Source organism: Melozone crissalis, unplaced genomic scaffold, assembly GCF_028551555.1.
Source record: "Melozone crissalis strain CALT ecotype California unplaced genomic scaffold, PUWL_Pcris_2 ptg000004l_1, whole genome shotgun sequence".
Lineage (NCBI taxonomy): Eukaryota > Metazoa > Chordata > Aves > Passeriformes > Passerellidae > Melozone > Melozone crissalis.
Genome location: NW_026535782.1, coordinates 31,518,157 through 31,535,331, shown reverse-complemented (window position 1 = coordinate 31,535,331; position 17,175 = coordinate 31,518,157). Strand labels below are relative to the sequence as shown.

At 36.4% G+C, this 17,175-nt stretch overlaps 1 protein-coding gene across 10 annotated transcripts in view; it reads left to right on the top strand.

Annotated features, from left to right (window-relative positions):
- PPFIA2 (PTPRF interacting protein alpha 2) overlaps nucleotides 1–17,175 on the top strand; it is a 289,129-nt gene that overhangs the window by 221,784 nt on the left and 50,170 nt on the right. For all 10 annotated transcript variants that reach the window (XM_054279165.1, XM_054279101.1, XM_054279090.1 and 7 more), the window contains 7 exons: nucleotides 1,058–1,279; nucleotides 1,910–2,056; nucleotides 3,855–3,989; nucleotides 13,101–13,184; nucleotides 13,565–13,696; nucleotides 14,649–14,711; nucleotides 16,691–16,782. In XM_054279165.1, coding sequence (XP_054135140.1) covers nucleotides 1,058–1,279; nucleotides 1,910–2,056; nucleotides 3,855–3,989; nucleotides 13,101–13,184; nucleotides 13,565–13,696; nucleotides 14,649–14,711; nucleotides 16,691–16,782 — 875 coding nt within the window. The remainder of the gene's footprint in view (nucleotides 1–1,057; nucleotides 1,280–1,909; nucleotides 2,057–3,854; nucleotides 3,990–13,100; nucleotides 13,185–13,564; nucleotides 13,697–14,648; nucleotides 14,712–16,690; nucleotides 16,783–17,175) is intronic.

The following is a 17,175-nucleotide window of genomic DNA, read 5'->3' as shown; positions in this document are numbered from 1 at the left end:
CTAATGAAAGCTGGTTTCCCCTCAGATGCTGCTAAGAATTTTTCATATCTACATTGATGTACACGTTATCACCTGAGAACAATAAGGACCTTTAAGGACCAATATTTCTCTGTGATGTTTAAAACTATAGTTACAGCAAAATACTTTGCTCCTGTGCTTCATAATACAAATTTTGCTGATAAAATTGTACATAATCAAGAAAGTTAATGCCAGGTTAGGCACTTCGGCTTTATTTTTTCATGTTGCAGATCAAATCAAATATTTCTGATATTTTTTTGTTCATTATGCCTGGTTTTTTTTCACATGAGAGTATTAAATTCGTTTGAAACCATAAGCTTAGCCTATGCTGGAAAATGTTAATGTTAATATCTGTTGAAATGAGGCAATACCAGCAAGTCCTGCTGGTGAATGCACTTCTATCCTGAAATCATTCATTTGGAATATAAATCATATTGCTGAGATCATATCGCAAATGCAGCATGTGTTATGGAATTTTGATTTTTTTTTTCTTTGTAGCTATATTCACACCAAGGCTTTTAGCAGCACATAAATTACTTCAGCAGAACTTGTTTCTAATGTAAATCTCACCAGTATGTTGTCCAGACTGAAAGCACTTTCTGGTACACTGAGTTTGTGATTTATTAATGTTGTTTCCTGTCTGCAGCATGGTATATTTTGCAAATGATATAAACTTTATTTACACTAAAGTGCTATGTAAGTTTAATTAAGACCAATGAAAGCAATTTGGTGATTTTTAGAAGTATTGTTGTAATCTGTACTCAAATAGTCGTAATGCCAAACTAAACCTTTTTATGTGTAGTATTCTGCTCTTAATGCAAGCATTTACATCTCTCTGTGATGCTACTTTCTGGAATTCAATTATATGAATTAATGTTCTGTGATTTTTTTGTAGCTGTACCTATCTTATCTACTGTGAAAATGTTTTTTTCCCTTCCTAGTTTCTTTGATAATTTCTAAAATTGTCTTTTCTTTAGAAATTTTTTAGCTAGAGCCCACATTAAAAGATAATTAATAAATGTTTCTTCTCCATTACCAGCGCCTATCCAATGGCTCAATAGACTCAAATGATGAAGCCAGTCAAGTTGTTGAGCTTCAGGAGCTGTTGGAAAAGCAAAACTATGAAATGGCACAGATGAAGGAGCGTTTGGCTGCACTGTCTTCTCGGGTGGGAGAGGTAGAGCAAGAAGCAGAGACTACAAGAAAGGAGCTCATTAAAACAGAGGAAATGAACAGTAAATACCAGAGAGACATTAGAGAGGTAAGGAATTCACCATGTTCACCTCATATTTCCTGATTGTTGTTCCTTTGATATCCACTGCAAACTGATAGAGGCCAATGTATATGAGCAGCAAAAGTTGAGCACTGATGAAAGCCCTTAAACATAGGAGACAGAAAATTTAAGTTGAGTAATGGTACTAGAAATGTATTCCTTTCTCTTAATAAATGAAAGTAAAATTTAAATTTCCATCTCTTTCCTCCTCTTAAATTTTGATGTTTCTCAGTATATCATCTCTTAGGCAGATTTTCTCACTATGTGTGGATGGTTGCCGTCTGGAGTCAATTTTAGTATTCATTAGTTATCTTCCTGTTACGCTGTTCCTTTTCAACAAAAGACTGGGTATAGTATCAGTGCCACAGTTTAATTGACAAGGTGGAGTTGTGTCATAGGTTGGACCTGAAGATCTCAAAGGTCTTTTCCAACGTAGCTGATCCTGTGATTCTGTTTCATAGCTACAAGAAATCCCAAAGAACTCTCTTTAAAACTGGAGATAAACTACTAAGCCTACCTTACAACCCTGTCTACTGCTAGCATGAAAATTAAACTGGTATAAAATTATGCAGCATTTTAATTGCATGGTTCCTGATGGGGGTTTTTCTGTCACATTAGGCAATGGCACAAAAGGAGGATATGGAAGAAAGAATAACTACGCTGGAGAAGCGCTACCTCAGTGCTCAGAGAGAATCCACCTCCATACACGACATGAACGACAAGCTGGAAAACGAGCTGGCCAACAAGGAAGCCATCCTGCGCCAGGTGCGGCACCTGCATCAGCCACTTGTATTCTTCATGCACAATGAAAACTGATGGCAATTTACTACAAGAGGTTTCTGTTAGGTTAATCTGTTCAGTTTTAGTCCACACATCACTTAATCTAAAAAATCCTAAATTGTTCAGCATCTCTAAATTTCACATCAGCTTCTACAGCTGTGAACAATAATTTCAATGTGTACATTCAATGTTGGAAAATAACTGTGTTTTCTGATAGTCTTGCATAAGTGCACACAGTCTTATTCTCTAGGTAGTGGAATATCTTGGCTTCTTATGTGGCAATTTTGGAATTTTATTTTCTAAAAAACGGCTTGAGCTGAAAAAATTCCTTTCTGCAGAAAAGATCAGAATTTGCATACAATATATTCTAATGATTTTACAAATGAGTAGAGTACAAATACAATTTTAAAAAGCTAAATTAACTGAGAATATGTTTTAAGAAAGCTTATAACATGACTGTGCAGCTTTCTCTCATGGTACTTTGTTTCCATGGTGATTCCAAATCTGGAATGTAAACTGAGCATAGAACACTGGTTTGTAATTTGAAGAATATGATATAAACTGAAAGCAAACATGAAGTGAATATAAATCATACTGTATCATTCAAACCCAGCCTCAGCATCAGACTTTTTTTTTTTCCTAGCATGTCTTTAAACAATTTAAAGTGCTATATGGGAAATTAGCCTGTGTGATGTGATAATCTCTGCTTCTATAGTTGTATGCAGCTATATTTGCACACACAAGCGCACATCTCCCTGTATCTGTGTGTGTATATATGTATTTGATACTTCTTCAGGGAAACTAAACCATCAGAACTCAAACTCTCCAGCTTTTGCCAGCTTCCTTAGACTATTTTAAGAGGTATCTTCAATTGTCACGGGAAAAGCCACCCAACGATGGAAAAAGTAAGATACTTGTATCTGAGTTCTTATTGTTGCCCAAGTCATGCTGTGCTGCAGAGTTCTGCCTGCTCAAAGCAGGAATCAAAGCAGCTAGGCTTAGAGTATACATAGTCAAACTTAAAGTTGATTTGCAGCATGGAGATGAGAAAAGCCTGGCTTTCCATGCTTTTAGAAGGATTAAAAAAGAATCTAAAATCACACTCCTTTTTCACTTTTGCCTTGTGTTATCTGGATTGAACAAGAAAGCAGCCACCATAAAAAAAATCTTAATTGTGTGCTGCATCTCAGTAGGCCAGAAGATGCTGCAATTATAAAAAGTCCTCCTGTTTCTCTCTAATAGTTATCACAGCTCACTCAATTTCACCTTTGTTAAAAGAGATTTATTGTAATGAACGAAATGTCAATTTTAACTTTTCGTAATATGTGATTGCCATTCATTCAGAAAATTATGTTTGGCAATTTATTCAGGGAATTCTATCCTTTCAGAATTGTATTTCTTTCCCATTTTAGCTCATATGTAAATTTTTTCTGTAAGATGGGCTGTATTTCCATTTAGAAAATCCTCATTTTACTGGTGCCAGTACTATTATTTTGCCAGATAAATACCCCATCTATCAGTGGAGCTTTTTCATCTTAATTAGTGCCATCTTACAAGTCCTTTTATTCACCTTTGTGAGATTCTTGAGCCTCAAATGAGTAATAAGACAGGCAGCCTACATTGTTCCATGCTTGAGTTAATACCTCTCCAGTAACCTCTCCCACACTAAAGGTTGTCTTGCTGTTAGCGAGTTTTGCTATCATTGCACTTATACTTTAGAAAGAGAAGGGAAATCCTTAATATTTATTTTTTTAATACTTGTTTATCTATCTTTGGCTTTCAGTTGGAAGACAAAAACAGGCAGCTGCAGGAGCGTCTCGAGCTGGCTGAGCAGAAGCTGCAGCAGACGATGAGGAAAGCTGAAACCTTACCTGAAGTGGAGGCTGAACTGGCTCAGAGAATTGCAGCTTTGACTAAGGTACTGAGAAATAGGCTCACTTCAGAAGCCCCATTGTTTAACACTGATTTGCAGCCTGATTCCTCACCTTAAGGACAAAACAAAGGTAACATTGTGCCAATTTGAAGGAAGAAAATGCTTCTTGATAAACATGTGAATGGGAATGGTTTCAATGCCGTGTTTGTAATTCTTAGCATTTTTATGACATGAAAAGTAGTTATTTGTAAGTTAGCCTAGGCTGTGCTTACAAGGGAGTCATGTATTTCCAGTACAATTGAGCATTACTTACTCTAGGAGGACTCATTTTACTGTGCAGCAGTTTCTAATTTAAGGGTAGGCAGTGAGGGAAGTCCCTTTCCTACAGGTACTTAGTTCTTCTGGATGTTTTCCTATACTATGTATATAAAAAACACCTAGTTTTATTGCAGTAAGTGCTATAAAATCAAATCCTTGTGGCACGTGGGATCATTTGGGCAACACAAATGAAGGCAACTTGCAGTACATGCTTACAAGGTTTGCTTTGAATAATTCTTTGTATCATATATCTGCAAAGAAAAATGTGAAACGGAGTGATTTTTATTTTTTTTCTTATAAATTTGTTATATGGCTGCTATCTTACAGAGAAAAAAGAAGATAAATTTTCAATAATGCTTTTTATATTTAGACTCTAATGCTTTCAGGTGTGCATGTAGTTAATAATATAGCTCACGTATTATCACCTTCCTAAAGATATATAATGTGGTTTATGCTTTGTCTCTTGAAATCAGACAAAGAAAAATGCATTTAAGTAACTGTATAATATATAATTCTGATTTATCTAAGCTTTCCTTTCTCTATTGCCAAGGAATGCTTCTATTTATGTGCTGAGCTGTTTTTAAATTTGATGGACCTTTTGCAGGTCCTTTGTTTTCCATATTTAGTGAAGCCTTAAATGCTGAGCAGCTCATTAATAAAATCTGACTTTTAAGTAATTTAGTTAAGCAGAAGAAACAAAGAAAGGAAGGCTTTCAGTAATCAAGGGTTTGTGCTGTCACTTTAGGTTTGTATGAATGGGTGTCAATCTGAAACAAAGACTGAAAATTGGGGGAGGTGGTGGGGGGAGGAAGGCAAGAAGAATCAGCAAAAAGAGCTACATGAAATACCAAATAAATTTAATTGGATTTTAATAAAAACTCAGGTGCACAGAAGAGCAATCCCTTGGCATTTTAACTTTTTTTCTTCCAATTGTTTCTGATTCAGCAAATAATCATATATTCTAATGCCCTCAGTAGCTTAAAAATACTGTTTTCTATTTTAAGAGGATTTTTCCTGAATAAGTTCTCCAGCAATTAGCCACCAGTAAGTATTTGGCAGTCTCAAGCATGTCTTTTCTTGCAACTGCATTTTTCCTTGAACATATATTAATGACAAAAATCGTAAGAAGAAATCCCATTTCAACCATGCAGAACACTCAGGGACTTCCATGAGATACTGTTGTTATTGTGACCATAAAGCTGCAATATACATCTCCGTTTGTCTTCTTACATTATTTCATGGGATGTGGTTAGAGAACTGTCAACAGAGCTGATGATCCACCCCATTTCACTTTGATATACTTGATCAAAGTTTTTGCCAAGCAAGAAACTCTGAGAAATAGATTGTAATGCTGGTTCTGCTCATTTCTCAGTGATTACATAAAAAACTGAAGATAAGTATTTCATTTAAAATTGTGCTGCCTTGGAATATATGACGTGAAGAAGAATGCCATAATTTGGCCAATAGGCTAAATCAGCCTGTGACCTATGTGTTTATTTTTGTGTACAATTTCTTTGCAAACTGCAGAGCTTATTAAAGTGCTGCTTTGAGAGCTCTGGAGTTTAAAGTCCATTACTTTTCATGGATCACATAAATGAGGCTCTGAACCAAGGATGCTGTAATCACTGCAGCTTACTTAAGCAGTTTTAAGTTAGCTAGCTGGTGTGCTCTTACACGTGGTCAGCTATTCACTGACAACTGCAAGTCCTGCCTGAGGGGCTGGATAATGCTTAATTAATTTTGCCTTGGTTGGACTTTGTGCCAGCGTACCTGCTGTCTGTAGCACTCAAATTATCTGGCTGCAGAATCCCCAAAGCCTGTCTGCCTGAGCTATGTGATCACTGCAGTGTCTATGTATACCAAGTAAAAGAGGAGCCACCAAATCAGCTACTGTTTCTGCACTAAAAAAAAAATAAAAAAAAGTCAAAACTGATTCTCCTTCCTTTAGTACTATCTCAATGAAAGTGGCTTCTCTGAGATTAATGGGGTTGCAATCATATGGAAGAGGTGAGTTAAGCCAAACATGCTTTATGTGTATTTTAAAGTAAAGTAATGTAGGTTATCTGCTATGCTGTGGGTAAAATATAAGAACAATTACTTACATGTGGAGATAAACCAGAAAAAATATGTTCTGGATTTGTCTGTGATTATTTCCCACCTCCACACCAACCCTCATAGATTTAAAAGTTGCATGTTGCAGTTCTGCATTCAATTTTTTTAATACTCTTGCTCATAATAAATCCAGGTTGGGATTCTGCAAATGAAGGATATAAATTGCCATCCTTCTATTGTGTCAGTTTTTAAAATTAGTTGGTTTTCCTTTTTTTAGGTATATAAGCTAGTGATATGTCTTTCTGCTACTTTTCCATGCCCAAATTAGTTCATAAGGAGTGAACTTCCAAAAATTTGGACTATACAGTGAACTTGGATAAGTACCCATAAATTTAACTGAGTCATTTGAACTTTTCTTTGGCTTTGTTTTCACTGTTCTGCCCATTGGGTGACACCTGGAGGGTTAGTCAGCCCCTGGCAGACTAACCTGGAACAGCATGATCCCATATCCTGTACTGTCCCGCCTGGCCATCACACTGGTACCTGTCTGGTCATGACAAGTGGCACAGCTCTCAGCATGTATCCCAAGATTTAGATTCCCATGACTCATTGAGCCACCTTCTACTCACTCTCACAGTATTGGTCTGTTTGCCTACTCTGGAGAAGAGGCATTTCCTAGTAGAAAGAACCTTCCTCCTGTATTAACCTTTCTTTATTCCACAAAATGTTTATTTTCCCCAGAAGGGACAGACATTGGAGCATCCAGAATCTTCAGATGGTTAGTCTATCAAACACAGTTTCTCCTTGCATGTGTTCAAGGAAGGGGTCTATTAGGGCTGGCCAGCATCCACCTACTTCCATTCACTCACCCCCAGTAGCAGTCCTTCACCCCCTGGGTGCTTGTGCAGCAGAGGTACCAAGGCACTTCTCTGATCACAGGACAGCAGTCAGCATTTGACACCATCATTCCTGTATGCAGGTCACCAAAATACCAGCCACACTTTTCAGCTGCTCTAGAGAAGCACTGAGATGGAGAAGAGGAAACCATACCATAATAAACCACATTTAGCATAGTAACACCTTCAGTTAATTTTAAAGGTGATAAAAAATGACTTGAGAGTTGGAGGCAAGTGGGACATAATGCTTGTTTTGTGTCAGTGTGGGGATGTGGTTTGCTTTAAGCAGGGAAGAAGTTGCAAAACAAGTAAAAGGAGTATGTCTGCCATGAAGAGGATGGAAAGGGGGGAAAGAAGTTCCCCTGCAAGGAGTGGATATAGTTAATACAGAAATCTCTCTGAGAACAAGAGAGAGAAAATATGATGTGTTGACAGGAGAAGTTGATAAATCCTCTTAGAGGCGAAAAAAAAAAAACCAAAATCTTTGAAAGGGAGGGAAGCCAAAGAAATTTTCACATTTACAATATCTTCTGTCTTCTCAAAAACACCCCTCTTACTTTGCTTCCCTTTTCTTGGGAGACTTTGCCCTGATAGGAGGAGGAAATGAAAGAAGCAACTTTGACAAAGCTAAATTGAAGGAGCTGCTTACTGAAAAATTAGGAGGTACAGAAAGTAGTGGGAAAACAAAGGAGGGGAAAGAAGATGTGACTATCTAGTGACTGAAAGGTTGGGGTTTAGAAAAAGGGGACACCTGAGCCAATTCATTTTCTCACATTGTTAACAGGTTAGATGTGAGCAAGGAGCTGATAACTTTGTGAGCTGTTGCAACTCTCTCACCTTGATCACCTATTTTCACCTTCAATTTCATAGCTCAGTTCAATAATGCATTCTTTCTTTGTGAGTAACGCCTTTATTCCAAGGATAGACTAAAGCATAGGATGCCAGTAGAAAAACTGGAGAGTGCAAGTGTTAAGAAAGTCAAGGTCTCAAAACTGGAGGGATTGATTGTACCATTAGAGAAGTTTAGATTTGTTCCTGCAACTCAGCACAAAAAAAAATAAATATGGCACCTATATTATACAAGTGATTTCTGCATCTGAATATGGATTTCTTTCTTTTCAACTAAGATACAAAGACCTAGAAAATGTGCGGTGCCATCAGTAGCAGGTGATGTGAAAGCAACATCTTTTTTGTGAGCGCATTAGCAGCAGGAGCACCAGCAGAGTTTTAACAGGGCTAGAGATCACACAAGCTGCTTTGGTATTCCCTCAATGCAGAGTTTTCCTGGCTGTTACTACCTTGTGCTGGCTACTCCATGGCCTAGAGAGTGCAAAGTCAATTTTAAGACTCATGCTGGTTTCTCCTAGGGGTCAGATATCATTAGCTTTTGTCCATATATTTTTAGTTCAGTTTAAGGTGCATGATTTCCCAAATCTATTTTTAACTGAATGTTCTGGCTAAGTGCTTTAAATGCTAGTTGCTGAATATCCTGCAATGTGTCTTATTAATCCTTCTGTACAGAGTAGGAGCAAACAGGCATGCAAGGCTTACATTGAAGAAAGAATGTAGGGTAAGGCCTACCAAGCAAGTAGTCATGTAAGCCCTACTTTATGGTTTTTAACTCAATTAATTCCTAGTAAAAGTAGTTGGAAGAAATCCAGCTTTTCTTTAGGAATCTCAGAGTCCACAGTTGTCTGTGCTGTCTCATGTGTGCCTAAAATTCCGCTGCGAAAGCATGACAAGCACTGGTGTCTCAGTCTCTGCCTTGTGCCTCAAACTACAAAGCTGAGATGGACGCATTCAGTACTTTATAGGATGCTGAGTCTCTCAAAGAGTTTATTCTTTACAATCTCTGGGTCTCACTAAGGTAAATGAGCAACAAAAGAGTGTAACGGCCACAGGTATGTCAATCCTAACTGGATGGGCTGGGGAAGTCCTTAGGGAAGGATTTGCAAATCCCTTATCTAACAACTGACTTGCTACAGGGGATTTTTTGTTTGGAAGGGTCTCGTTGAGACCTGGTTGGGGGCCTTCCTCAATGTAAAGGGTGGTGGGAGGTGTTGCAATCCTCATTTTGGGAGTGTGTTCCAGCTGGGGACACTGGCTCCTGGAGGTCTTTGTCTGCAGGTGGGTTCCTGCAGGCCAGAGAAGATGGGAGTAGGTACATGTGCTTCTGTCTGCCCTTTTGATTCCCATCCCTGCTGCAGGGAGCTGTGCCTGCAGTTGGCACATAATAACCAGTGGTTAAAATCACTAAGCAGCTTTAGAGCCCAGAGTAGATACTAAGTCTGTGCACCTGTGCATGCTCTCTGCCAGACAAGCACTTGAGCCTGATTATTGAGTATTTTGTCTATAAAATAATTCAGTCCTTTTAGAGTGATACAGAATAACACTTTCAGAACAAATGGTACATAAAGGAAACATAAAATATTCTAATACATTTGCAGTGTTTAGAATAGTGACATTTGATTTGGTTCTAAGGCATCTTGAATTTTAATTAATTTTCAAGTTTCTCTGTTCTACCAAAGAGATGAAAATACCTTGCTGAATTATTAAAGCAGGAAAAACTTATGAAATAATAGGTAGCTATAAGAATCTTAAGGGAACATCATGTTCTTTCAAGAAAACTGTCTATATAAGAATTCAGATAACGTACATAATTCTGACAATAATTTCATTCCTTCTCTTTTTCCCAAAAATTGTTAGACCTAATATCACAATTATTTTCTGCATTGAGAAGATCCGCTAGACAGATAAGCTATTATGGCATGGTTTGGACTGAAAAAATTACATTTTATTTTGAAAAAAAAGATAAATTATACAGCCAACTAGACAGACTTTCTTTTCAAGGACAGGTTAGCACCACATTTCAGAGGATGTGAATGAGATCCCTTTGAACTTAGTGGTTTTACTTTAGTTTTCTTCATATTTTGCATTAAGCTGCACTAAAGTGTATTGAAGTGATGCCTTAAGCTTTAGCTTTCAGTTTTCCAGGCTCTGTACTGCAGTAGTACGTAACTCTGACCTTCATATAAAATGTTAGCACGTTCTCCTCATGGTTCAGTTAGGCAAAACAATCCTTTTCCAGGCCGAGAACCAAGAACACCGTTGCAGCTTCAGGCCCAAAAGTTATAAACAGCGAACTGAGAAGAGCAGCCTGGGAGGACGTGACTTCATAACCTGAAGCTGTAATTGGACATTTAACCCTAATACGTAAATGGACCAAAAGTTATAAAAGTCTAAAAACTCATCACTTGTTGTCCATCTTGGGTGTAGCCTTGGCCAGGCTCTTGTACTGCCCAAGGTGTATCCTTTGAAGGCCTTTTAATAAGTACCTACTTTATTCCTTTAACTCTCTAGCCTCTGTTCTAGGTGGCCTCTTAAGGCATCAGAAGCAGTGAAGTTTAAGTAACTTGCTTTTAAGTTTCGCAGTCTGCTTATGAAGCTTATAATGTAGGAAGGTGTCCCCAGTGGGTTCTGCTTCTGCCTCTATGGAATTGGCTTCAAAAGATGCATAATGACTTAAGTCTTCTCAGAGCTTTGGTGATTTCAGTTCATCTCATGACCCTTGCAAATGCATTAAGGGGTGGCCTTGAACTAATGCTGCAGCCAGATCTCGAAAGGGGAAAATTCTGTTCTCTGCGGAGCAGGATAAAACTTGGTCACTGTAGAAAGACATCTGTTCTGCGGTCACAGAGACTTAACTTTTTCAACCCTATATCTCTAACTACCCCACTGGGAGAGGAAGGAGTGCATTAGCACTGGTGTGCTGAAACCAGCTAATAAGCAAAATGGAGAGATAAGTTGAAGAAGACCATAGAAGTATTGTTGGTGGTCCAAATTGTAATAAACAGAAAAAATATTTTAGCTACTAAATAAATTCAAGTACATCGCAATATGCCTGCTTCATGATCAGAAACAAGAACTGCACTTCTAAATTAGTTTAATTACAAAGACTTTCCCTTAAATTTTGCAAGAATATGAGTTTTATGAATATACTATGAAAATAATACTAGTGGTCTTCAAGGTTAAGCACTACTCATGTATTTATACAAAGCAGAATTTTCTTATGTGGATGTTTTCATATAAAAAGCTGCAGTATATGTTTATAAATTACTAGATCACAGGATTGCTTTCTGTATGAATTTTTGGTACCGATAATACTACTGAATTAAAGTTATTGTTAATTTTAAGTTATTATGAACATCTGGCATTACTTTGATACCTATTCCTATTTAATCTGATGAATCATTAGTAGATAAGCATATGAAAAGTAGTCTCACAAAAATACAGCTGTAAAATTAGTATATCTTGTGCATATTAAAGTTTGCTCATCTAAAGATGGAGTTCAGATCTCTTTTTGAGAGGGTGAATCTGACAGAGTGAAATAGCATTTGACAGGCGCGAGCTCACAACTCAGGCATCAGTAGCACTCTGTATGCCTTATGCACATTCCTGTTTCCATAGCAACAAAACTAATATAGCATTTCCCTTCTTTAAAAGGGCTTTTTTAGTTTTTGAATAATAACATAGACTTGTTTGATATGACAATAACATGAATATTCATGTTTTGCCACAAATGACCCAAATAAGGTCAGATTCTGTCAGAAATAGTAATGAATCTTTGGTTGGATTACCATCTCTATACTCAGTAATAACTTTTCATTATTATTAATGAATTTTTATTTATAGGTTCTTCTTTTATCTGATTACCTTGATCTTCTAAAGAGATCCACCAGGGTGGATCTTTTCAAAGGGATGAAAACTATATTGTTTGTTTGGATGAAAGGCCTTATATAGTGTATTCCAAAATGGCATATGAAAGCTTGAGTCTTGTCTCTTTTGGCATTCTTTCTGTTTTCTAGAAATTAGGGAATGTACCATGACATTTCATAGTGGTGTAACTGACTGATCCATTATGTAGTATTTATGCATTGTAATCATTCCTAGAGAATGGTAGAAGAATTATACAGGAATTTCTGATGTTGGCCTCTGAGAGTCTGGTTCTGGTGTTCAGTTTACCAAAATTAAAAAAAAAAAAAAAAAAAGAAAAAAAAAAGAGAGAGAGAAACAACATTAGATTAGACAGTATCGCTTTGAATCCACTCTGTAGTCGTGTGTCATCAGCCAGCCATCACTAACCTTGTAATTCCATGTGTAGGTTGATAGCTTCTTTAGCATTCCATTATTTTCAGTTTCTCCACATCAACTGCATCTTTTTCACCAAGTATCAGTGTAGTTTATTTCATGTAAAAATCTGTCAGCTAAAAGTATTAAATTTTCAGTCACACTTTTCTTTTAAGCATTCTGTGCTGTGTTCTGTTCAGTGTCAGTGTCTTTAGTTCTGATTTTTCAATTTTGTCCCTCTCCTTTTCCTTGACTTGTTAGTCTGATCCAACCTCTTCTACCTCATCTGATGATTATCAATATGTTATGGAAGCTAAACTACAAGAAATGATCTCCATACGTAGGAAGGTAGTCCTACTGGACTTTACTTTCTATTGCTGAATAGAATCCATCTGATTTGTTTTCATTTTAAAATTTTTTTTTAAATTGATAATCAACCATCGTGCAGTTCAGTGCTTCAGGAGCTTACAATTTTACGATGGCAGGTTTGTGTTCAAACCATGCACAATCTGCATGTTACATTTGGCTGATTTCATTGCTCATAAATAACTCCAATGTTTTGCTGATGCTTGGATGTAACAGGCCTTTGTAGCTGACACATTTCAAGCAATGCTGTTCAGCTGCCTGTTTAAATAAAGTTTATTTTCTGAAAACTAAGTTTGCAGTTAGTAGTAGCTTGCTTTATGTTTTGTTTAAACTTAAGTGAAATAAAAACTTCCAAAGACACCTAAATTACAGAAAGAGTTTTTCTATTTTTTTACAGGCAGAAGAAAGGCATGGAAACATTGAGGAACGTATGAGACACTTAGAAGCTCAACTTGAAGAGAAGAATCAGGAACTTCAAAGAGTATGTGCATTGCAAACAGCTTCTGTGCACTTTTCATTTGCCAGTATAGCGCTACATTATGTACTCCAGTAACTACAGTGTGTACCCAGTGCTACATTATGTACCCCTGACTACCTATTTGTAAATATTCTGTTTGTAGCACTGCTGGCAGCATCTTTCTACTTTACTTCACCATCTTAATACATTAATTTATGTCCAGTTGAAGAGTTGGAAGCATTCTGCTGTTACAAAAATGGATGTGCATTAATCAGTAACTGTAGCTACATTTCCTGTCAAATTCTTTTAGATGGTTACAGTTAGTTGTTTTATTTTTAATTATACATATCTGTACTGGTTAATTTTGGACCCTACCAATCTGTCTCATCTATTCTACATTAAAGGCAAGGCAAAGAGAAAAAATGAATGAGGAGCACAACAAAAGATTATCGGATACTGTAGACAGACTTTTGACAGAATCCAATGAGCGTCTGCAACTACACTTGAAAGAGAGAATGGCAGCACTGGAAGAAAAGGTACAGTACAAAAAGCAGCATAAAGTTTAGCTTAATAAATATTTCCCATATGTTCTGCTTTTATCAGGATGGAGGCATCATGCTGATTTTGTATTACCAGTATTACCACAAATGTGGTCAACTTACACATTTGACTCTTAACTCAAGAGTGGGCTCAAGTGTCTTCCCAGACGAGCTGCGAGAATGCTGAATATTTTGAGTCACGTGTTTATCAGCCAAGAACCTGATGAAGAACTTGGAAAGGACCAATGTGGGACAGGCTGCATGAGGCAGTGAGAGAAGGTGGATGAGAGCAGAGGAATGGCCATTTTAGATGTGCCATCATTTCAGTGTTTTAACATGCTGATTTCACCTCACCTCCTCTGGGAAGAATTAAATGCTGTCACCACAGGAGAAGGAGCATCTAGCCTTGGAGAGGGAATGTTATTCACAGATTGTCCACTATATGAGACAATGTTGTCCTGCAAAACTCTAAGCTGCTGACCTTTGTATTTGCCCTCTTTAATCCCTCCTTCTTCTAATTATTCACCTTCTGTATGGTTTGAGGGGAATCTTTCAGTGTTTTTCAGAAGGGTATTTCAGAATTTCTCAGAGGATATACTTCTGGTTTATATCATTGAAACAAAATGTGGTGTGGAATGAGAAATAGGCTTGCCAAAAGAAGTTGTTGGGAGAATTGGTTGTATAAGATGAGGCATTTGGTCAGTTGAACCAAGATGCAAAGTTTTTGCTGATCTAGAAGACACATGTTCCTACATGTTTGAATTCTTGCAGAATTTAAGCTTTAGTATAATATAATAATATGATCCAGCTGAAGCATTAAAGAATTTAAATTTTGAAGTCTAACATATATGAACTTTGTAAACTTGTACATGAACGTAGTGATATCTGATACATTAACATATCTCTGATTTCCTTCTTGCTTATTTTTTTATCTTATTTTTATTTGTAGAATGTTTTGATTCAAGAATCTGAGAGTTTCAGGAAAAATCTGGAAGAGTCCTTACATGATAAGGTACTGTAAAATACTGTGATTTTATCTGGTTTTATCAAAATATGTAATATTATTATTTGGAAATATGTATTATTTGGAAATACATATATGGAATATTAATTATCCAGCTATCATGAAAAATCTTACATAAATAAGGATTTATTTAATCACCTAGATGCAATAAATAGCCTTAGAACGTCTCTGACAGTTGTTCTGAGCTAAGTTCATGGTTGATATCCTAGCCTCAGGAAGTCAATACCAAAATTCATGTTGATTTTACTGGCTTTGGGGTTTCTCTCTATCAGTTTTAATTCTGAAAAAGTCTAATTTAACAGAGATACATGCATAACTGGTTGCACTTTCATAGTGAAGAATGTAATTTTTGGGTTTTATGCAATTCTTTTTATCAAGTCCAGTGGCATTATGCTAAATATAGCTGAAAGTGACCTTTTTTCATTCTTTGCAAATGAACCTCTAATGCTGTTTAGTGAATCAGTCAAATTGACTATAAATATTTCTTCCAATCCCAGATACAGGATTTTTTTTTTGAGTTATTCCTGGCAGTAGGGTGCACAAATGTGTTTGCATTCAGATTGACAGAAGTGTTTTTGCAAAGTATTAAATCCCTCTAAAAGCAATTGTACCGAATTTTAAAAATATAGCTCTATTTTATACTAATATAAAAATATTATATGACATCAAAAATCATGGCCTTAAAGGAAAATAAAAAGAGGAGGTATCTGTTAAAAAAATGTTTACTTTCATCTACGTTTAGGTAACCTGTAGAGAAAGGCAGTAAGATTAAAGTACCCAAAAGGACAACCTGTTTCAGTGCCCCACCACCCTCACCATAAAAAATTTCTTCCTGCTGTCTAAAACCTACCCTCTTTCCTTTTAAAGCCCTTTTCCTGTCGCTGCATGCTCTGACCCCAGAGCTTCTAAGTGTCCCCCATTGAAGGGATTCTTTGTTCCACTTTGATGAAGAAACTGATGAAACAATTTCAGATAGATGAACATAGCATCAGATGTTAATAATCTCTAAGTAACTAGCAAGTGTTACCAGTAGAGTATCAATCATCTCAGTAGTTCTGTTCAATCAAGAAATATTTTTAAAATACTCTAATACGATATCAGTAATTATGTACTAATAATTCAGTAATAATACTCATGGAAACAGATATTATTTCTAGATAGTATTATTTATAGATATATTATTTATAGATATTACTTATAGATATAGAAGATTCTTATTCCTAGCCTTTTGCTATACTGAGCATTTTAAACTCTAGGAAGAGCAGTGTTATATTTTGATCCCATGCTTGTTCTTAATTTGTTTTAAAATTCTTTCCTTTTACTTCTTTTAGATAACAGTTATTTGTAGAATTTGGGAACAGTGCTGTTTTCCCTATTGGTAGCTGGAAATAGTGGGGGTTTTTTAGTTAGTTCCAAAAATCCAATTTTATGGCAAATAGTAATTTTTTGTCAGCAGCACCTCGTACTAGAGTCACATCAACTCAATAAGACCAAGACATACAGCTGCAGTTCAAGTCATCTGAAATGCAGTTTTCTCTAAGTCTGGGTCCCTGTCAGTAAATAGAAAGGCCAGTATGCAATTCCATGGTGTCATAAAATCATGTGGGGTGGAAAAGATGATCTCAGAGATCATTGAGTGCAACTGTTAATCTTGGTCTCTATAGGGCAAGTGATGAGTCACACAATGACCTGGCTTTATGGTAGGAAAAAAAAAGTAAATTTCAAGTACAAACTTGTCCTTCCGACACATCCAGGCAGTGGTAAAACAGCAGAGTGCTATATCACCTCCTTTTGATGTGTATGTCTCGTTAGTAGTAGTGAGACTTAAATGAGCTTCCTTTTCTTATTATAGCCAGTGTTCCATTCAGTATATCTTTGCTTGCTTGTTTAACTGTGCAAGAGCAATAGCTCATAAAATAAATGTGTTTTGTATCACAAGTAAGCATATCTTACTCTCTTATTTCCAGGAAAGACTTGCTGAAGAAATTGAGAAACTGAGGTCTGAACTGGATCAAATGAAAATGAGGGCTGGTTCTTTAATCGAACCCACCTTGTCAAGGTGATATTTTGTGGCAAAGGTTTTCTCATTTTAAGTTGAAATAGATATAAATATAAATGGCAAGCATTTACAGCAGGGATGTGTTCAAGCCACGCATAAAGGTGGCCATGTATTTGTTTTAAAATGTAAAATCCTTGCAGTTATTTTTACTGTTGCTTTTCACTTTTTTCATCAGTACACAGGGCCTTATATCAGTGAGGATACACTGAAATATTATGGAGATTAGCGAAAGTCTTTTAAATTATGAAATGTTTTTAAAAGTATATCCAAATACACAACTTTTTTCCCAGACCTTAAATATAAATTAGAAACAATCCTCTTTAATGCTGAAACTGATCAGCATATTTATGATCATGTTTGTTCTATAAATATTTTCTTTTTCTTTATTAGCAA